The sequence below is a fragment of the Phytophthora cinnamomi genome, assembly GCF_018691715.1.
Source record: "Phytophthora cinnamomi strain GKB4 chromosome Unknown Contig92, whole genome shotgun sequence".
Classification (NCBI taxonomy): Eukaryota; Oomycota; class Peronosporomycetes; order Peronosporales; family Peronosporaceae; genus Phytophthora; species Phytophthora cinnamomi.
Window position 1 is genome coordinate 1,769,805 of NW_027151025.1, and position 22,164 is coordinate 1,791,968.

At 52.1% G+C, this 22,164-nt stretch overlaps 5 protein-coding genes across 6 annotated transcripts; 1 reads left to right on the forward strand and 4 right to left on the reverse strand.

The window, feature by feature from the left end:
- Positions 1–7,135: 7,135 nt before the first annotated feature.
- Positions 7,136–8,651, forward strand: IUM83_03034 (uncharacterized protein; the record flags this gene model as incomplete). Its single annotated transcript, XM_067927003.1, has 4 exons — positions 7,136–7,792; positions 8,081–8,168; positions 8,235–8,516; positions 8,593–8,651. 4 exons carry the CDS (start codon positions 7,136–7,138, stop codon positions 8,649–8,651), a joined length of 1,086 nt encoding a protein of 361 aa, XP_067784091.1.
- A 619-nt stretch (positions 8,652–9,270) lies between these two features.
- On the reverse strand, positions 9,271–10,724 carry IUM83_03035 (uncharacterized protein; the record flags this gene model as incomplete). The annotated part of the gene is made up of 4 exons (XM_067927004.1): positions 9,271–9,277; positions 9,357–9,375; positions 9,573–9,632; positions 9,716–10,724. 4 exons carry the CDS (start codon positions 10,722–10,724, stop codon positions 9,271–9,273), a joined length of 1,095 nt encoding a protein of 364 aa, XP_067784226.1.
- Positions 10,725–12,718: 1,994 nt separating this feature from the next.
- IUM83_03036 (uncharacterized protein) lies at positions 12,719–13,984 on the reverse strand (the record flags this gene model as incomplete). 2 transcript variants are annotated; one of them, XM_067927006.1, is made up of 2 exons in its annotated part: positions 13,044–13,048; positions 13,120–13,984. In XM_067927006.1, 2 exons carry the CDS (start codon positions 13,982–13,984, stop codon positions 13,044–13,046), a joined length of 870 nt encoding a protein of 289 aa, XP_067784224.1. The 2 variants fall into 2 exon arrangements, with proteins under 2 accessions (XP_067784223.1, XP_067784224.1); XM_067927005.1 differs by having other exon boundaries at positions 12,719–13,984.
- Positions 13,985–14,309: 325 nt separating this feature from the next.
- IUM83_03037 (START-like domain) lies at positions 14,310–16,321 on the reverse strand (the record flags this gene model as incomplete). Its single annotated transcript, XM_067927007.1, has 2 exons — positions 14,310–15,504; positions 15,591–16,321. 2 exons carry the CDS (start codon positions 16,319–16,321, stop codon positions 14,310–14,312), a joined length of 1,926 nt encoding a protein of 641 aa, XP_067784225.1.
- A 1,200-nt stretch (positions 16,322–17,521) lies between these two features.
- On the reverse strand, positions 17,522–20,611 carry IUM83_03038 (Insulin-degrading enzyme; the record flags this gene model as incomplete). The annotated part of the gene is made up of 1 exon (XM_067927008.1): positions 17,522–20,611. One exon carries the CDS (start codon positions 20,609–20,611, stop codon positions 17,522–17,524), a length of 3,090 nt encoding a protein of 1,029 aa, XP_067784079.1.
- Positions 20,612–22,164: the final 1,553 nt, after the last annotated feature.

Here is a 22,164-nt window from a genome sequence, read left to right on the forward strand (position 1 = left end):
ACCACTCATTTGTTAGGTTATTTACGCGCGTAATTACCTGCTCTCATCCTATTTACGAAAACCTTCCCAAATTAGTTCGATATAAAGTTCTGTGATATGGTCGGATTCTGGTCGGAGTTGCATTCACGGTCGGAGACGTGATGATATGGAGTAATATCCACTTGGTTCCAACCACTACTCGTTTTTGCAATTCTAAGCAGATCGAATAACACCGATTTTATCCAATGAACAACATGATTTCGATCAATTATAGCCAATGGCATTCCCCTTAAATGGGATACACTTTTCCAACCATTCCAACCATATTTGGCTGGAATTTTGACAGAATATTTTTAATGTCATACAAATATCTATATAAATACATATTCCAAAAATATCCTTCAGTTTCCAACCCAGGTGGTCGGTACAGAGTTTGGTGTTAGAGCGACAACAGGAAGCAAACGGGCATGTCGATTGCATCCCTCGCTCCTGCTAACAGCAAGAAGGCCAGGGCGACGGCGATAAACTCGTTCACGACGTTCCTGGCCGCGGAGAGCATGACACTTGACGCCGCCCACCAACTTATTGACGAGGATAAGACAGGTAAGGTGTTGCGTGTTATGCTCGACAAGTATGCATATTCGTTAGCCACTTCAGTCAATAAGGTAAGGGTGACGAATACTAGTCTAGCATACTATGGAAACGTAAAGAACTGGCTAGTCGACAAATACCCATTGCAGGGAGCGTTAGTTAAATCTCAGCCCCAACAAAATCTATCTGGGCTGGGTAAGTATTGCAGCAACTGAGAGGAGGCTGGGGACGAGAAAAAAGCACCACCGTGCTCGAAACAAGACTTAGCAGCTATGGTGCATCTACTGTACCCGACGGCTTCTACGGAGAGTGAATATCTCGACGCGGCACTTGTCGTCATGATGTGGTACCTATATGGCCGCAGCTCCGGTGCAGAGACGGTGGAGAAACGGCAATTATCCATTTTACCTGGCAAGTATAGTTTGGCTTTGATGTCACAGTGACTGAGACTAACACTGCATTCACGTATATTAGGTGGTGTTTTATTTCTCCGATTTAAAAGGGTTAAGACAGCCTTGCTACAAGGAATATCCTTGTTCAAGGATCCCACCAATTTCTTGACATGCCCGCTCAACGCTTTAGCTGCGGCACTGGTAATGCAGAAGTCGCCAAGTCAACGCATGTTTCCCCAATTCATCAAAAGAAACATAGTTCAGATGATATTCAAGATGTACAGGAACTCACACTTATTGAACTTTTAGAAGTTGACGACGATCTATCTTCTGTGGAGGACACTCAAGCACCTTCGTCAAAACGTGTCCCTGGTGCACAAGCATACGTGAACAGATTGCTGGTTAGAGTTAAAGAGATAGCGGATTTACGAAGGATTAGAATGACCCCTGATCTTACCTCGCATTCGTTCCGGCGTGGAGGAGCTATGCACGCCAATGACGGCAGTCTGGCAGAGAACTGGATAATTGAGCGCGGCGGCTGGCAGCTGGACCGCGTGAACAAGGCGTTCGGTTACATGCTCGGCACGACTCAGGCGGACCAGAAGGTCTCCCGCGTCTTAAGCGGGTGGAAGCCGAAAGACGGTGCGCGGCTACCACCGCTAACAGCCTTAGACGCGCCAGTGCTTGCTCGCGCTCGCAAGTTACAGCAGTTGTTGTTCTTGAACACCCTGGCTTTTGCAGACACAAACCTCAACCTCGATGCAGATGTCGCGGATGTTCTTACTGCAACGCTCTTGATGCACTACCCCGACATGCTGCGACTCTGTGACAGCAGCCCATTCATCACAAAGATACGGGAAATATTAGCAACACTGGGTATTGGCGAGTCGGAGTTGCTTGCTTGGAGTCTTACGATTAGCCGGGCCTTCCAAGCCCCTCCCGTTGCTGTACCTGTCATGGCTGACAACGAAGAGAAGCCTTCGCCTGCGCTAATGGACCTCCTCAAACGCCAGTCCGAGCAGATAGATGTCTTGATTCTACAAAACAAACGGCTCGACGAGAGGATGTTAGCAGTAGAAGCGCAGCTACATATCCTTACCAATGGCACAGCATCATCTGAAACGGCGTGCGATGGGGTGACGGACGCAGTAACCGAGCAACAGTCTGCTCTTGAAGCCAAGGCCCCACGTTCGAAGAAGAAAGGTGCTCAGTCGCTGTCTGCAATCTGGTTTGAATGGTTCACGGCAGAACCTCGCGTGTATGCTTCGCGATCTGTTAAAAAGACAGCTTTTTACGAGTACCGACATATTACCGGGTACCTGATGCTTTTCTTACCTTTGGGCTTCAAGCTTGACACTTCGTCACCTGCTTACAAAAGCAAGGTGTTAGAGCTTGGGGACACAGCGCAGCAGAACACTCTTGCCTTCTTGAAGGCACACGGCTCCTCAGCGGTCGCAGCAGGCACAGCACTGAAGGCGCTCCGGCAGATGCAGAAACTTGGAAAGCTGGACAGCCATGTCGCACAGTTCCACGAGCGTGCTGAGCGTGGCGATGTAGTCGATCCTACGCCACCTGCAGCTCTACCAGCATTCATTCGACTGAAGCCCGCGCGAGGTTAACCTGAAACTACAGTACACAACATAACATACTGCCACAGACACAGTTAAAGCAACCTTATAGCATAACGCACTTCGCTCATCAAGGGACACCAGCATAAAGTATATCACAACACCACAGTCTGCAATGAAGCTCTTCGTATATTGACTTGCACTTGATAGCTACTATATTACAAATAACACTGCCACAACCATGAAGTTAGAAGAGGAAATTCGCCAGTTAATTGAGCATAATATTTACCAGCATCTCGCGTCCACGCTAGGATCAGTGCAACCTACGCCATCTTCAGCATAATCTTTGCGTCTTCATCGTATCGCGCGAAGCCGTGGCGCTACATGCTATAGCCATCTTCTCTTGCCCGACGCGTCGCCAGCACCTCCTTGCAATTGCCTCGTCGGACATCAACGCTCGTTGAGGGCTTGAAGACCAGCAGCTGCATCACGGTAGGCACGGCATGGTAGGCATCACCATGACGAGCGCCAGTATCCCGCAAATACCCTTCTCCTATGAGCGAGTGCCGCTAACACGGAAGCACTACCGATACAGTAGACGTCGGGCTTCACCGTCCAGGACACTTGGCGACGCCATGTGGCCGCGGACGACAAGCCGCTGTCGCGCCGCCTCCGAGGCCTCCACCCTTGTCGCTGCTGCCTTGCTATCGCCGCCCTCCTTGTCTTTCACCGCCACGGGGTCGTTGTCCGTCACGGCTGCCGTCTTCGCCGCCGCTGTCGTCTGAAGGGGGATTTCTTTGTCGCCCCACCAGCCGTCGCAACCCACTCTGTACCAGTGTTTTGGTACACAAAGTACCGGTTCGGGTTGGACGCTGGTCAGACCCGTTGGAATTTTGACGGTATGGAAAAGCAAAAAAAGTCCGTCGTTTTAGACAGTTACCGTACGGTACCTTGGAATTGTTTTTTTGATGCTGCGAATTATCGCCTTTGTCGGTATGGCGTTCCACACAGAATAGTGGCATGAATAGCACGAAGGCGTTTCTCTTTTGCCGTGCCTCCAGTAGCTTTAGCACTATTTCTTAGCTTCGCTTTTTAGTGGCCCCATGACACCAGCACTAAGCGGTTGGCACAACGGTGAGCTGTTCGGTGGCAACCTCACACCTGGATATGCGTCATGCTGACCACCCAACCTCGGCGCTGCTCGCTCCCCCCCCCCCGCATGCTCCAGATGTCCCCACCACGTCCCCAAGACGGAGGCGCTTCAGCTGGTCCGTGCTCTAGTCCTACACGGGAACTGGGTGGCTCATGAGCATGGCCTTCCTGGACACGGGGAACCTCGAGGCGGACCTGCAAAGCGGCGCCTACACGCGCTACCAGCTGCTCTACTTGGTTCTAGTCAGCACGTACTTGGGAGGGTGCTGGCCGCCCGCCTGGGGGCCACCACCGGCCGCCACTAGGCCCAGTTGTGCCGCTCCGTAACCTATAGCAATCACGTGCTCGACGCGCTTCATTGCACAACTGACCTCAAATTACTGTGTCGGCAAAGCAGTTTAGCTTCACACCACTCATTATCTTTAACTTTCTGATTGGCTCTAAAATAATTCATTTAAGCATTTCATTGGATAAAAAAGGGGTTAGATTTTGTATGGGGATCGAATGGGGATCTGTCTCACCAGGATTTTAGTGTCGCCCGGATTTATCCGTCGTTGTCTGTACCACAAAATAGCATTAATGCGTCCTACTGCACTTATTAAAGAAGATATGATGTTTGTATGAGTCATCGTATGTGACTTCCCTAAGGCCGGTTCTCAACCGAGGCGGACGCATGCGTTTTCGGACACTTTGTGATCTGATTGGTTAACAGGACGTTACAAAAATGATACTGCACAACTCATGCGTTGGCAAGCGTTAACTACTTTTGGCCAATCAGTGCACTGCATTATTTGCATTCCCCCTCAAAGCACTCCCCTCCTCTGACATGGCGTCGGTCCGGCTTCAACGTGCTTCTCCCCCGCGCTTCACCCCCACCGCAAGGTAACGGCGTCGCTGGAAAGCTGAAGACGAGCTGTGCGGCCTTCTGGTTTGTTTGGTAGCCATCAAGCGACACCAAGTAGCACGAAAAAAAAAATTCAACAGTTCGAGAGCGGATTCGTGGCGACTGCGTGCTTCTACGCTACTTAGAGATTCAGCTTTCAAGAGATACTACAGGGGCTTGGTAGGTTGGACCAGCTTCGCTCCCCATTGCCGGACGGGGGAGTCTTGGTCAGCGCTTCAGATATTGTTGAGTCGTGCGTGAACCACACGTAGATCACACAGAGTAACAGTACAATGATTGGATAATATTGATCAAACACTGGGCCAATCAAATTTGGTTAGTTTCATTCTCAACCGAGCATACGGGGTAGGGCACGCATGTAACGCACGCGTCGAGAAAAACGCTTCGGTTGAGAACCAGCCTAAATTGAGCAAAATTTGGAAACTGATGTCTCCGCTTAGAAAAAGCCAACCCAAAGATCTCTCCCCTGCCTTACTTCGGCTTACTCGACAATTCGACAGCGCTATCTGCAAACTTAGCGCGATGGTGAACGCTGCTGTAATAGCATCACTGTGCGGCATCGTTGACACGCCAGCGAATGACTACAACTCTGCATGGGGAAACTCCACGACGAGTACATCCGCGATGAACGCGACAGCTTGCTGCGGATGCGGCACTACCTTACCGTGGGCTGCCTTTCGCTTCCTGTCGCGGCCTCCTAGATGGATTTGTGGTGCGGAGGAAATGATATCCACGTAATCGACATGATCAGATCCCGCAGGAGGGAGGGGGGGGGCATCGACGGATAAAATTCATGCAAGTTGATTCATACTACGATTAAGATATCATGGACGTTGTTTAGTTAACACGGTTGTTGTACGCTACTCATGTAAGTCTTGCAGCCATCTATCTAACCCCGACATACAGGACGCCCACTACGACGGATGGCTGTATCGGGACCGGAACGATCAGCTTTTCTGCGGACGGGCTAATTGTTTGGGCCAAGCATAACAATCCTGGCTGAGAATGATGGTTGCCTCTAAGACAGCTTTTGATATCAATAAATATTGATGTATTCATTGTTAACATGCACTGTAGTGTGTGCAAATCGAAATGGATGACCGAGGTTGCACCGTTGTCACCACCCAGCTCTACGGTTTCTGCATCTTCGCTACCATCGTCTTTGTGTGGCGTTCTCGAGCCTTGGCGCGTTCCAATCTTATGTTTTCCTGGAAGAGGCGCCGATCCTCCTCCTTTTCACTCTGCCACTTGACTTCACGAGCCACACGTTCCGCCTCCTCAATTTTCCAACATTTTGTAAAAGTGGAAGTAGGTTGTTCGGGTGTACTGAACGGTAAGCAGAACTTCATAACTAATGCACATCTACATGTATCCTCCATTTATTTCCACCCCCTTGGGGGTGGGAGAATAAATGCAAATTCTGGGGGGTTGCTGGTTGCTGGCATTTTATCCCCACAGACCGACGGAGAAACCAGGGCCTCATGAATCTTATACATGCAACGAGTTACATGTGCTTCGTTCAGCGTCCGACGAATGTTAACGACGACTTCTTTTCCTAAATACGTACCTCCAGTACGCACGCGGTAGTTATACAGTCGAAACGCATTATCCAAGCCCGTCGAACGCTCCTTCTTGTTGCTAGGAAGAGGTAGTAGCAAGCCCATTCCCCACTCGACCGCCTGGCGCGTGAAGGTTATGGCTTTCGACAGTCGGCGTGCTACCGGACGCACCGACGGCAGCAGCTTTGCAAGATCTCCCTGCTTCAGCGGTGTAAGCATCTGTCCTGGCCCAGAGCCACTGAATGGAAATGCACTGTCGGATAGTTCTCCATGTCTTGGATCCGGGTACAGTCTCAGATTGAGCAAGCACCCCGAAAAGCAAGACTCACATCGAACTTCTGGCGGTCTTTCCTCGACCCGCCCAACTTGCTCGAGTACTGGCGAACGCGGTCCCTGCAGTGCAGCATTGTAAGTAAAAAATAATGCACCGGCAACAATGCACTATAGCTGCACGACGTACGTGATGATGCTCGTGTCGGCCTCGTTTAGCTTGAAGGACGTCTTGCGCATGGCCATGCTGAGCTAGAAGTGTAGTTCGAATCCGATTTACTGGTTTTTATAATAAATTAGTTTATTTCAAGTTTTGCATCACTGTTGACCGCGTCATCGTAACGGATCGTCCAAAGCCGATTTCGACTAAATTAAGTTTTTCATCACTGCTGCCACCGCGCAGTACGAAGGATTGAAATGCTTAAGAGGTTCTCATGTAGTCTCCGGCGCGTATGGCAGGCCTGGATGTCACTCCAAGTCGAGTATCAAGGGAGCTACTCCGATCAGAGACTTCAACAACTCGGACGCTATATGCGTGAAGTGAGTACACGTCGGCTGTTGTTTGTTTGCGTGCTGACACCCCTGCCATGCCTTGCACTGAGTTTGGTCAAGGAAATACCTCCTTTGGCTCCACCTGAAGCTGGCGTCTACGGGAACAGCGTCTTTTTCGCTCGATCATGGGCGGTCATGTGTTTCATGGGAGTGGCAGCGCTACTGCAGATGGGCCACGGAGCGCCAAAGCTCAGGTTGTCCAATATGCAAATTGCCTTCATCTCATTGCTGGCTGCCACGGTCTCCATCCTATTCATCTTCGGGCTTTGCGCGCTGACTGTGTTCCCACTTCCGTTCGGATTGCTCATCGTGGGACCTCCGTTTGTGTTAACGATTGGTATCGGCTTCACTTACATTTCGGGGCCACGGTGGCGAGCGGATCCGTCCTTGTTCGTGGAGGTCCAGCGCCAACTCGTCGTGTACCAGTGCCAAACGACGCTCCCATTCGTCTACCCGCTGTATATTCTCGGGTTCGTGTCTCTCACAGGCTGGAACCAAGTGATTTTCGTCGCGGTGTTGCCAATCATCCAAATTATCGCAAAGAACTGGATCAGTCGTGCTCTCGGCGATGATGATGATCAGAAACCGCAGTGTGTTATCTTCGTTGTTGAAGTGTACAACGCTCTCTACGTGTCAAACGTTCTCCAAACTGCATCATCGTGGGCGTCGACTGCTGCGGTTATGGTCGTCGATTTGGTCCAGTTTTGGGTATCTATGGTTGACATTGTGGAGATTTTTGAGAGTGTAAACGTGCTTATGGCAAAAATCCCGCGTGATCACCCGCTGGCTCAGGAGAATTTTGTGCAGGTGGCAATTCGCCTACTGGTACTGGAGGCACAATCAAAAACAGTTAAAGAACAGCACAAAGGTGTTCTAGTTGCCTCTCTGAAATGTAAACCAGTGGATAGGCTGGAAGGAGCTGTGCTACTTCGAACAGCGGACTACGCGTCGAAAGTGAAAGACGATTTATTGTGTAGATCAAACGGGCATCGATGGATGTTATCTGAGAGATCCCGCGTGATTCCGGTTACTCGCCAAACTCGCCACCAAAGCACCGCTTCGAGTCACGATCTTGAGCTCGAGACCATATTCTCAAGGAAAGAGCGTGTCCAGTTTATTCGGAAGACCAAGCGCGTGCTGTTTATTGCCGAGTACTTGGTATTGGTAGAGTATGTCGAAGTTGTCCTGCCTTTCGTTTACTGTACGTATTTTGATGTTAACTAGCCTAGTTCATGAACTAACTGCTAGCGGTTTACTTGTTCTACAGGTCTACACCAACTGGTTTTGTTTCACATGCATAACGGCGCTTACTACCCTGCATTAGCCAATGTTTCGAGAGTGCAGTTCACGACTAGATTGTCGAGCACTCTATGGTACAGCGTGCTGCAGTTCGCCTCATTTGTTTTGCTGGTGCTCGTACTGAAGCGAAAGCTGGGGTACTCGTCACTACAGCAGCTGGCATTCGTACTGGACGTGCATGCAGGCGTTGTCCAGACAAAGCTCAATTTGATATTCGTCTACATTATGCAGGTCTCGCTAGGCCACCTTGGTAAGTCAAACCATGATTTTTGCGTCTTTGAAAAAGAAATCGAACGAATGGATTTGCTCTGTCGTTGCTTAAATAGGTGCTGATTTCAGCTTCAAGTTTTCGTGGTTAAAAAGCCCACCCACGGATAGCAATTAGTAACAGAAGTCCTGAGCCAAAAAGTAGTATATTCAGATTGCTGGGGTTTGATGGATCAAGTTATGGAGCGCGTTTAGTGAGACAACAACAGTAGCAAGGAACCGTAGTCAACAACGGCATACGATGAGCTGTATTTGTCAAGCACTTCAGCTTCAAGTATTCATTGCATCTTTGGTGCCCAGCCAGAACAATCTTCGGTAAAAGAAAACACAAGAGGGGTCAGTGCCCGAGTACACGTTCGTGAAATCGATTCATAGGGGTGCAGAACAAGGTCAAAATACGACCGGTGATCTGTAAAAGAAGTGATAGGCGTTTTGAAAAAGTCGCTTTGTGGAGAAATTTTGTAGAGGAATACCATGTCATGTACTTTACTTGTAGCTGAACCAGTGCATGTTTAGGTGAAACTGGTGGATGATAGCTGCCAGCAAGGGCTTCAACATGTCTTGGTTACAGAATAATCCAAGGAGCCTCACGGACACGGATCATCCAAAAAGATCGTTCAATTGATGTTGTAAATGTATTTATGTGGGTGATCAAAAAGTAAGTCGGGGTTCTCGTGATCTCCATTCTCGATGCATCAGTCCTTATGTGACTTAACCATGAAAACTTGAAGGTAAAATCAGCGCCTAACACAAACGTCAATTAGTGTCATCATGTGTATAAACCTTTAATATCGACCAACGATTCAATAAGTAGTTCACTTACCAAGGTGAGCCTACGAGACCTGAATAATGTAGACGAATATCAAATTGAGTTTTGTCTGGACAGCGCTTGCATGTATGTCCAGTACGAATGCCAGCTGCTGGAGCGATGAATACCCCAGCTTTCGCCTTAGTACCAACGTGATAAACGATACGAACTGCAGCATGCTATACAGGAGGGTGCTTTGCAATCTGGACGAGAACTTTTCGTTCGATATACCGGCTAATGCAGGGTAGTAAGCGCCGTTGTGCATGTGATACAGGATCAGTTCATGTAGACCTGCCATGGAAAAAGAATAAGTATCAATCATAAGTCACCTTGGGGTACAGAGCTGCTACCAAGGAAAAAAATCAAGGTCGTACAGTAAACGAACGGCAGCACTGTCTCAATATACTCCACCAACACCAGATACTCTGCTATAAAGAGCACGTGCTTCGTCTTTCTAACAAAAATGCTTCGTTCTGCTTCCGAGAAAATGACCTCAAGGCTAAGATCATTGCCAGCATTTGTTTGGTTATTCCGATAACGATTCAGTGGGTAGGACGGAAATACACGCGATGTTTGCGACAATACCCACTGTCGCGCCAGGTACGCGTCCTTCATCTTCAAAACGTAGGGTCCTACCGGTGGTTTAGCCTTTGGGGTAGATAAATCCAAATCCGAGTCATTAGCTTCATCAAGCTCGCTCCCAGCTTTTTCCTGCTCCTGATCGGCCATCAACCATGCTGCCACCTGCACGAAATTCTCCTGAGCCAGCGGGTGATCACGCGAGATTTTTGCCATAAGCACGTTTACACTCTCAAAAATCTCCACAATGTCAACCATAGATACCCAAAACTGGACCAAATCGACGACCATAACCGCAGCAGTCGACGCCCACGATGATGCAGTTTGGAGAACGTTTGACACGTAGAGAGCGTTGTACACTTCAACAACGAAGATAACACACTGCGGTTTCTGATCATCATCATCGCCGAGAGCACGACTGATCCAGTTCTTTGCGATAATTTGGATGATTGGCAACACCGCGACGAAAATCACTTGGTTCCAGCCTGTGAGAGACACGAACCCGAGAATATACAGCGGGTAGACGAATGGGAGCGTCGTTTGGCACTGGTACACGACGAGTTGGCGCTGGACCTCCACGAACAAGGACGGATCCGCTCGCCACCGTGGCCCCGAAATGTAAGTGAAGCCGATACCAATCGTTAACACAAACGGAGGTCCCACGATGAGCAATCCGAACGGAAGTGGGAACACAGTCAGCGCGCAAAGCCCGAAGATGAATAGGATGGAGACCGTGGCAGCCAGCAATGAGATGAAGGCAATTTGCATATTGGACAACCTGAGCTTTGGCGCTCCGTGGCCCATCTGCAGTAGCGCTGCCACTCCCATGAAACACATGACCGCCCATGATCGAGCGAAAAAGACGCTGTTCCCGTAGACGCCAGCTTCAGGTGGAGCCAAAGGAGGTATCTCCTTGACCAAACTCAGTGCAAGGCATGGCAGGGGTGTCAGCACGCAAACAAGCAACAGCCGACGTGTACTCACTTCACGCATATAGCGTCCGAGTTGCTGAAGTCTCTGATCGGAGTAGCTCCCTTGATACTCGACTTGGAGTGACATCCAGGCCTGCCATACGCGTTGGCGGGCGCTGAAAAGCTGTTCCGCCATCTTAATAACTGGTCATTACACACTGGCAGTAGGGAGAAAATAGCCGAGTGCCAAGTGTGAAGCCGTCGGTTGTTCACATTTTTAAAGTTTAGCGGTATCGCCGCGTTTGGATTCTTCCGGAAAAGTGACCATGCTGGCCCCTGCAAAATTGAGCCTGTCTTCCACCTCTGCTCCATCCTCGGGAACAGGTATTTCTCGAGGCTCCTCATGTTGCGATTGGCATTGTCATAGTTCGTGACCACACACACAGTCTGAGTTGCATTCCAAATTCGTAATCTCGGCAGCATCCTCGACGTCGACAAGACGTTCAATTTACTCGTTCTTGTTAGCACGGGCTGGCTAGTAACTGTAGGGGGGTCTAGCAGTTCATTTCTGATTCTGTATCCAACCACCCCGATCTCGATACACTGTCCACCAAATGCCCCGGAAGCACCTCGCTATATTAGTCGTGGCCTCATTCGTTGCATGCTGCGAGCCTTGCTCGTACCGTACGGCATGGTGTGCAACCCGGCACAGTGCGGGGATCAAATCGACCGTAAGTACCTATACTATCCGATATTGACGCGTCGATGTATGTAAAGTTTTCTCTGGAGCTTGCCAATCCACACCGTTTGGTAGCTACTTCGACCACAGACAACAGCTTGGGATGGGGTCTTTGCACAAACCAAGTACGAATTAAATGTTGAGACTGATTCGTCTGTGGCTTCTTGACGTATCATTACTCAGCCATGAGCCATCACACAATTCTGCATTGTCGAACTGCGTTGAGCGAATCGCATATACTGCGTCGTATGTCTGCTTGATCAACCGTACTTAAGTACTTGATCATCAACGAGGGTCACACGAGTCGCGTGCCTCAGATCCGAAGTAATGGTAAAATGGCCACGTGAACTTCCCTTAAAGAAGCCTTTTAAACATAGCAATAAAAATTGCGGAGATGGCAAACTGCTGCAGCGCCTTAAGATTTTGGTATGCTTATGGTCTTGTGACCGCCCAACACGATTCATGCTCCCCCCACAGAGGCGGCGATTGTTATTCATATATGATCTTCTTGGTCGCCCCTTGCACAGCTGTGAACCTCTTACGTTGTCTCCTTCTAGAACGGCGATTCTCCGATCGTTAGCCTTGATTAGCGTTTGTTGTTTTTCTACAACAACTGAAAGGCTGTTCACGATGTCTTTGAGCTCATCTGCTTTCACCGACGACACTTGATTCGTTGTCTTTGGAGATACTGTATTTTGTGTCACCACCAACGCTGGCTCAGTTCTCCTCTCCGTCGTCCGATCACTGCTGCTAAGTTTTATTGGGATGACTACCTGAGGAAACACCCCCTGTTCAGCCGCTTCTTGCTCCAATGCCCCCCATTGAATTCTACCAGGCCCCAAGTTGGGGTTCACCACAGCGTTTTCCCAGTCAAGATCGGCTATACGGATGTCTCTCGTTTGCAAGACGAGCAACTCGGTTTCGAAAGCGGCTTGAATGCACGTACTCGTTGATCGGCGCGTGGGGGTCTGTGAGCACTACAGTGAGAGAGGCTTGGCCATCGTTTACACGTGTTGCCTGCATTATGTCATCTGTGGTGGCAACACAAAATCTCCGTTCGAAAACATGTTCAGTTCTTTCTTTCATTATGCGATTTTATGCAGAAACGGCAACGCTATTCCCACGAATTAGAACGTGGCGTAACCATTTCAAACCGCATCGACGAAGCATGAAGCAATCGCTACTAGTGCGATAGAAGTCGCCACCACGCCTACCAAATCCATGCCATAGCTAGCGGTGGATAGCCATGCTGCGGTTTTGTGGATTAGGAGTACCACAAGCGCAGCTCTCCAGTTTTTGATACCAGTCTGAACTCCGTTTTGTTTGAGTAGAACATCCACTGCGTCGAACAACGTCGAGTTAAGACGCGTGTCTTGCTTATAGCCGCTCGTTCCGGGCGCGGAACTGCTAGCTGTCTCCTGCCTCCAGCGTGTGAGCTCTTCGTCAAGACGAGCACGTTGATACTCGCACACATCATGCTTAACACGCTCGGACAACTCTCCAAGGTTCGATAATGCCGCTGCTAATTCATTCGAGCAAACCCCCACACGCTCATCGACCAGTTGTTCATGGCGCTTGCGCAGGAATGTCGTAGCCTTTCGATGCTCCCTCAGACGTTTCTGGAATTCATCGTCTTGTTTACTGAGCTGATATTCAAATGCCTCCTTTTGCTGCTGAAGTTGGTAAAGCATCTCATCGTGCTGTCTCGTTCGCCGGTTCTCTGAATCGGCCTCCATAGCAAGGACCTTCTCCTGCAACTCGTGAATATGCTCGTACAAACTCGTAAAATTGTTTGATGGCGGATCTCCGGGAGAAGCTTTCAACGTATCGCCCCCAGGTAACTCGTGGGAAGCAGTTCTGGCTGTAAACATCATCTCGTAGTCGCCCGAAATCTCCTTGATCAGACTCCTGACTGAGTTGTCCAAGTAGGTGCATTGGAAATGTGATGGGTGCTCCGCTGCCAGTCGATCGTACACCTTGGAGTCTCGGTCTCGAAAGCAATAACACTGTACTCGCCAGCCAGCCTCGAAGTACTTGTCCACGCCATGCACCACAGAAGCAGCTAGCTTTCCGGCCACAAGCACCAGCGTCTTCGATTCATCCGCGTCGTCACCGCGCTTGGGCTTGGGTAAATGGCCGAGGGTGCGATGCTTGGACGCACTCTTCGGTCTCATATCCCACCCAGCAGCTCGGAAGGCTTCTACGTCCTTCAGCTTCAAGTAGTAGTAGCTCCCGTTGAAGTACTTGGTCGCTCCAGCAGGATGCGATAGCAGCTCCGTCAGCTTGTAGGCACTGATGGGCGAATACTTCGACAGCTCTGCATGTGAAAACTCTTTCGAGTGCGCGCGCATGTACGCGCACACATCCTGGTTTAAAGCATCGAGGTCCGCGTAAATGTACCGAGTCGACGGCATAGGTTGGTCTCTCCCGAGGAATATGGCAGAGTGCCTGTCCGCGCCGGAAGGAAGTGATGAGCTCCAGGAGAAGCTTCGAACCAAGAGTGCATTTGTCGCATCCTCTAGGGTCTCGGCATTGGATGCTTGTCGCTCAACAGCCGATGCCTTGTCCTAGCAACTGGTGGGCAGGATGGACGAGGGTGGGGTGAGCAGATGGCTGTGAGTTCATCAATGCATTACGATACCGCTGCTTCTAACGGGGTTGAGGCGGTGAGACCTCCTTTTGTTTGCCTCTGCGTGTGTGTCTATGGTCTGCTTCAACATGCATGCGTACGCACAGGATTTAGGCGAGCTTCTTGGCGACGCCCAGGTCGATATGCACCAGGCGCACACTGCCGAAAAGTCTCTCGGGGAGTTCCTCCGGGTTCTGGCCTTCCAGCACGAAGCCCATGTCGATCACCAGCTTCTTCGTGTACCCCGACACGAGTCCGACCACGCGGTTCGCGACTGCCGACGAGCCGATATCGACGTCCAGCTCGAAGTATTGCTTGCCGCGGAAGTAGGGCTGGCGCAGTTTCTTACCGATCAATGCTGGGGTGGAGCCCACGGCCTGGCGCACGATGAAGCTTCCCTCCACGATGCAGGGAATTAACTTGAAGCGCTCGTTGCGGAACTCGTCCGAGCCTTCTAAGAAGTCGGCCATCAGCTCGGTGGCCGGCGAGCCGTCCGTGAGAATGGAAGGGTGTGGCACCTGATAATACAACACCAGGTTGATGCGTGGGTTCCCGGGCACCACGAAGTTGATCACGAATGTGAAGGGCATCTCCGTGCCGCGCTCCTCGTGACGCTTCAACTCGCGCTGCACAGGGTTGTCCGCGCGCGAGGCAATGTGCTCGATGACCTCCGACGACTCGTACAGGTCCATACCAACGAGGCGGAAGTACGGCGACTGCGACGGGATCTTCCGTCGGTCAGTCAGGTAGTCCGGGCCGCGAACCATCATAGCTCCGCCATCCGGCTCGGCCCACATCGACCGCGGGACGTTGCTCGGGAACTCCTCGAGCTGCGAAGCAGGAGCTTCCGCGTCTCCAGCAGCACCAGCAGCACCTTCTCCATCCTGCGCCGCCGCGTTCGCCTGCTGCTCCTCTGTAGACGCCGCGAGCGCTGCCGAGAACTCCTCGGGGACATTGGGGCACACGTACTTGCGCGCCTCCATGACGTCCCTGAGCCCCGTGAGCGCCAGCACCTGCGGCCGCACGTACAAGTGCATGACGTTCAGGCGCTGCAGCAACTGGCCTTCCCAGCCCTGCGGGTCCAGGTGCACCACGTTGGTCACCATGGACGTGAGCTCGTCCCCCTGCGCGACGCTGAGCGCGCGCGGGGAGATGATGAAGCCGCCGCCCTTGCACGTGGCGCGCACCACGCCGTGCGTGGGCGGGCACTCCGGGTGCAGCGCGCTCTGCATGCAGATGACGTACGAGCCGTCCTCTGCGCGGCGCCAATAGCGCAGCAAGCACAGGTCCCTGGGCGCCAGCCATCTGCAGTGTGAAGCAAGGATCGATCATCAGCAGCGAATAGTATCAACGGAAGCTATCCAGACTCTACAGCAGGCGGTCGGTCGTACATGGGCCAGAGCCACACGGGGCGGTACACGATGTGCACGATGTCCGAGTGGTCGTCGATGGTGTGCACGACCTCGGCGCGCTCGACCGAGGCGTCCCACACGGGGTAGTTCTTGATGCCCATGAGGTAGAGGAAGATCTCGGACGGCGAGCCGTCCACCGCCTGCAGCGTCTTGAAGCACGGCACGGCGCTCGAGGCGCGCGCGTTGGACAGCGTCCAGAGCGCCGCGCCCACCACGAGCAGCGTGAGCAGCACGGACACGGCCAGGCCGCCGCCGCCGATGTGGCCCGCCAGGAACGTCACGAGCCCCGCGGACGCCGTGGACAGCAGCACGCCGTTGGGCGGCTCGGACGCGGCCGCGCGCGGCGTCTCCTGCCAGATCTGCAGCCCCGCGAAGAGGTCCACGACCTTCCACGAGGCGGCGAACATGGCCCAGGACCGCTCCAGCTCGCTCAGCAGCTTCACGGTGCTGGGCACGTCGCACTGGGGGCCCAAGTCCGCGCGCAGCACGGGCAACGACGCGCGCTGCGGGTGCAGCACTGGTCGGCTGGGCAGAGGAGGCGCCGCTGCGGCGGCGGAGGAGGAACGCGAGCGCGCGACGTCGGCCGGGTCGGGCGCCGACACGGAGGCCTTGAGCGCGGGCGGAGCGGGCGCCAGCGGGGACGACGAGGCGGACGCGGACGCGGACGGCGCGGGGCGGCGGCGGGCCGCCCAGTCCTCGGGGAGCTCCATGGCCGTTTAGTGTGGAAATGAGGATTGATACTGTACACCTGTGGAATCGCATCGAGTGACGCCGACGTGGTGAGACAAAACGGGCGCAATGCGCTCGTGACATCATCATCAACAGCGGCGGACCGCTTCAACTTTGCTACATGCACTTCGACTGACAGGCGACGATCCCGCCGATGGGGGGAGATCGACTTCAAGTGGCTATGCCGCAGGTAAACGCCTGCTCGCTTTTGGTCGACGAGCAAGGCGAAGAACAAGCGGCAAAACGCAGAGTCGGCACACGCTGGAAGCACGATCGTCGATCGGATCGAAGGGCTGCTCCAACAAAAGCGGCCGCGGCGGGAGGCGCGGTTTGAAATGCTGGCGCATTACGTATCGTGGCTTACTCTCGCTTGCTCCTGTTCACCTTTAGTTGTGGAAGAGGAACGTGGATACCTACTATAATATAGTATATAGTATATATTATATATAATACATATATATTATATATGAAGTTGAAGTGCCCCACTAAGAGTGCGTACTTTGATCTATGCTTGAATCGAGTTGAAAGTTGCTTGTCTTTAGAAGTGCTTAACATTACCGCACCGCGCCTGAAGCACGCCGCCAAGATGACCCCGCCTATCGGAATCTACACAAAATCCAAGAGGTCCTTGTCAGACGCACTCAGACCTGAAATGAGACCACGGCAAGCAAAAAAGTTACTTACTGAAGCAGCATGCCTAATGTTTGATGATGCCACGATTCTTGTCGAAGAGGATAGAACGTGCATTTGCACGGTCGCTTCGAGTTCGTGTTGAATCGTGGCAGGAAGCTTGTCTTCATCGTCGAGGCAAAACGTGATGATATTCCAATTGCTCAAAACGTGGCCGGCCGCGAAGCTTAGTCTGATGTGGAGTGATTAGAGCGGACTCTTGGTATTGTTACCAACTATCTCGAGTGGGTATTCATTAGCGTTGACGATGAGAAAATTCGACAGTTCAATGAGACGCTCAAAATCCGTGGGCCGGTGCCTTCAACTGGTCCACGTCGTGAAATTGTCGGGATGATTCATGGTTTGCTCGTGAACAGCACTTAATTCATCGATCTCTGATTGATAATCTTGCAAGTAAATGTTTTATATGAATGCCATTCCGTTAGTTTGGAAGGTGTTTTCATTTGTTTTGTTAGCCTATATTTTCCCCATTGATGGTCTCTATCGATCGTCTACAGGCGTGCGGCCTTGCCCGGACTGTTGGCCGCGCGCTCCGGGAACAGCGGCATTTTCTGCTTGAAGGTGGCGACGTCACCGATTAGTTCGACGTGGTTGCTGACAGTGCTGCTTGCCGAGGCACCAACGTCTTGGAACTGCTGCTGCAATAGCATGGCAGCAGTTAAGCCCGTGGACGTGATGGTCGAAGTGCTGGAGCTAGAGATCTCGTCCACGGCCAGCTCTGGGAACGGGTGCTTCGCACCGTACAGACAGATGCTGAGCTTGCTGCGCCGCTTACCGCCAACGCCGATGAATGAGTCGAAGAACGCCAGCAGGTCACGCGGCTGCAGCGTCGATACCAAGGCGGCTACGCGCTGCCGCCGGTCGAAAACGAATGTCTCGTTCGCAATCTCGCGCCACGCGCGCATGGACTCCTCCATCTCGTGTTTGGGCTTTTCCAGCAGTGCCTTCACGACGGCATTCACCTGCTTCTGCCATGTCGCTGCGGGCATTTCCGCGATGAGAGATCGGAAGCGAGCGACGAACAACTCGATGCGTTGGTCCAGCAGCTGCGGTGACGCCACGTCCGACTGAATCAGGATGCGGAAGTAGTCCACGCCTTCTGTCCGCATCATACCTGAAAACACCAGGTATCCGAGCTGCTCCTGCGTGCGGAGCTGGTTAAAGCACGGCTCCTTGAAAATATGCGCAAAAAGCTCGAGACGCGCACGGATAGCCATTGTGCTTCCTTCCGTCTCACAGTCCAGCTGATACAGGGTGCAGATTGCCGAGTTGAGATTGGCCGCGTTCCACTCACGGCGCTGGAAACGGTACTCGCTTGCATCAGCGAGTTGTACAATGCGCGGCTTGGTGACTTGGCTGGGGAAAAGCGGGAAGCTGCCGCTGCAGGTGCTTCCGCTTTGGCCAAAACCGAAATGTTGCAGGACCTGTTGCATCAAAGGTGGCGCCGCGCTCTGCTGAAGGTTGCCGTAGAAAAAGCCTTCCACGAACACCTGCTGGAAGATGAGCTGACTGTGTGCTGCCAGATCACTTATGTTGAGATGATCGATAGCACGGATTTTGTCGTCTACGCTCCACTTCGAGATCTCCAGCAGCTGGCCGCAGACGTGAACTGCGTGTTGGTAGGGCTCCTCGAGGAAGAAGTTCTCGTACATGCGCTTTGTACGGTCTTTCACGCGCTCGAAGACGGCGTCTTCGTACTTGTAATCGGGCTGGGTCATTTCCAGCATCTGCTCCAGTACTTTGCAAAGCAAAATGGGGAGCTTGTGCGAATAGCCACCCACGTGTAGTTCCAGAGCACGTGAATTGAAGCCGATCTCATACTCCATGCCAGCGAGCTCTGCGTCGTAGGATACCTCCGTGAGCTTGTCCTTCAAGTAGCGCACGAAAAGGCTGGTGAGCACTGCGTGGTACGGGGTCGTAGACAGCGAAGGCGAGTACAACAAGAAATGCAGCATCAGCTTAGGCTTGCGAAACTGCACATCCGGCTTGTACCACAGGCGACATTGTTCATCGTGCTGAAGTAGAACTGGTGGAGACACAGCAACACTCTCATCACTGGTTCCTGATGAAGAGGAGTCTGGACGAGGTGGTGTCACGATTCGGAAGTCGCTGCAGATAAATTCGTTGCGGTGGGGGAGCTTCAAAGCGGCATTGGGAGGAGGTGAAGTCCATCGCTGAATCAGCTCAGGGCCAAGAGGTCCCTCCGAGTATGGCGTCTGATACCATTTCTCAACACTCTGCGTCTTGCCTTCAAACGTCTTGCTCACCACCGTGAGGCGCATTCGCTGAGGAATCAGCAGGTCGAGCACCTTCTGAACCTTGTCGGCGTCGTACTCGTAAAGTACATAGCCACCCGAGAGAATGTACTTGGACGGGTAGCGGTGCATAACGTTCGCCAAGTGGCTGGTGTAGTGGATGGGGCTCTCCTTGCTCTTGAAGCGGAAGTCCTGCAGCGCCAGATCCTGCGTCTCCTTGAAAATCCACGGCTCAAACGGAGCTTCGCGCTGTAGAGTCTGCACGTACTGGTACACAGCTTCCACAACGTCGTTCACCTTTTCAATGCCGGCGTCCGTAACGTCTATCTTCACGCAGAAGAGCCCCCAGTCTTCATTATCACGGAACAGTCCAGCCGACAGACCATTCGCCCACTTCTGCGCCTTCAGGTAGCTCAATATCGACCCGGGACCTTCATGCCCCATCAAATGCGACAAAATCTTCGTCGGCTTCGTCAGGAAGTCCCAGTGCAACGACGGCAGTGGCCACGAAATATCAATAACGCGGAGGTCCTTCACCGGCGCCACATGCACCACGCGCACCAGCCTCGACTCATCGAAAGGCACCGCATCTCCAAACGTCGGGAAGCTGCGTCCCGTGTTCTTAATCTCGGAGAACAGCTCCTCCGCCCAGCCCTTGAGCACTGGCAAGCTCTCCTTGCCACAAATCACCAGCTTCATGATGCTCGCAGAGTAGTACGTGTCGTGGAACTCCAGCAGCGCCGCTCGCACGTCCACCCCGTTGTCGCTGGGGGTCGCGCCCAGCGTCTCCAAGTTCCCCGTGCCGAACTTGTGGAACGGGTGGGCCGGGTTCGAGAGCGACTTCTGCAGCTGGTACAGCCGGCGGTGGTCGTTCTGCAGGTTCTTGGCGTTCTCCGAGTTGACGGCGTTCATCTCCCGCTGCGTCGCGCCCGGCGTGAAGAGCGGCGCGATGAAGAACTGCGAGAAGCGGTCCAGCGCCTCGTGCAGGTGCTCGCTCAGCACGTCGAAGTAGAAGTTGGTGTGCATCTGCGACGTGGACGCGTTGCTTCGCCCGCTGTGCGCGCTCAGGAACTTCTTGTAGCTGTTCTCGTCCGGGTACTTGGCCGTGCCCAGGAACAGCATGTGCTCCAGGAAGTGCGCGAGGCCCGGCAGCTGCTCCGGGTCGCTCTGGTGCCCCACGTGCACGTCCATGGCGGCGGCCGCCTTCTCCGTCTTAGGGTCCGAGACCAGCAGCACCTGCAGCGAGTTGCGCAGCGTCAAGCTCTCGTACTCGCGCTCGTCCAGCGCAGACACGTCCATGCCGTTCACGGTCACGACAGACGCCATGGTGCAGGCAGGCGAGCAGGAGCGGTTATTGCGCTGTGGGAAGCAGACACGGGTGTCACTGAAACGAGGACGTAGTGACGAGAGACTCAGCACTTTTATCTTTAGCGGTTGCTTTTCTTTTTGTAAAATGTGATAATAATTTACGTGATAAAACGCTTGGAACGGATGATATCCAAGAATAAAAAGACAGCTCGACTATGTTTTGCTGCAGTAATGGTATCAATTCTTACTTTTAACAGTATGGAAGTCAAATTTATCATTTATTTAATTCGTCAAGTTAAATTTCAAAACATTTGATTCATAACTTTACAGTACTGTAGCATGCCATCTAATTGTATTTTCTTCCGTCATTTTCGTTCAAAACCCCGAATAGCGTGTATTTGAAAATAATGTGAAAGATTTTGCAGTTGCTCTTGTACACAACGTCGTCGTGCGTGTGATGTGCCGCTACCGTGTACGTGCGTACCGTAAACCACGAGTTCACTGCAACGCTCGTAAAAGGTTCCCGTCCTATACAATTTGATGGCAAATTCTGAGTTTTTACGGCGTAAAAACTAAACGTGACCAGTCATCCCATAATTTGCGGATTTGAAGAAATGCTTAGCCTATTACATACAAACATTAAGATAAAGACTCCCATACAGTATATCTGGTCTGCAGCGGCGAACCCGTGGTTTACGGTACGGTACATATACGAAGCAACACTGGGGCGAGTAAAAATTCGTCTACGAAACGCACTTGTAGTCGGGGAGTGGCACTGTCGCTTCCCAACTAAGAACCGTTCCAATACAATGACAGAGGGCAAGAAGCCTAAGTCGAAAAGGTTGTTTTCGCCAATGTGTTTTCTTCAACTTAGGCTTAGGAGACCGCCGAGGTGACGGACGGCCATTAAGAGTGTCCACCACGGAGGAAACGACGGAGGTGGCACCGAGTACTTCTTACCCTTTAACGTTTTTGACGCCCTAATTCATACACTTCATCGCCAGACTAGTAATGATAACTTCAGCAATTCAAATGTCAACGGAAACTTTGTATGCAACCTTTTTAGTTGATTTACTCGTTGAATGTAATTCTAGCCATCCTGAATAAAATAATTTGGTGCACGCAGCGCGTGGCAGCAATGATCAGGACTTGCATCGACTACATCGTCAAACGGAGCGATGCGCGTGAAAACTTTGCATATTGACAAACACAGCAAGCGTTTCGGTGCGGCCGCCCAGTAGATGCAAATTTTGCCCTACCCACGCCAATTTTTGCCTGACTCTTTCGCAGCGGTACTCAGCCTGAAGCTTGGGTCACTTGTGAGCCCAGCAATGCACTACGTGGACGGACACTGGATAGCAGGAAGAAATAAATCAGCCCCAAGTTCACGGCGTACGAATAGATACCGGGGCAAGAAGGCTGCCCGCAGGAGGGAGGCTTCATGCCGGCGGTGTTGCGGTACAGAGTGTGATCCCATCGCGGCGTCAATCACAACGCTTTTGTAAATCGGATAAAGGTAGCCATCTTTCGCAACGACAGGTATTCCATTCTCGCAATGCAATCACCATACG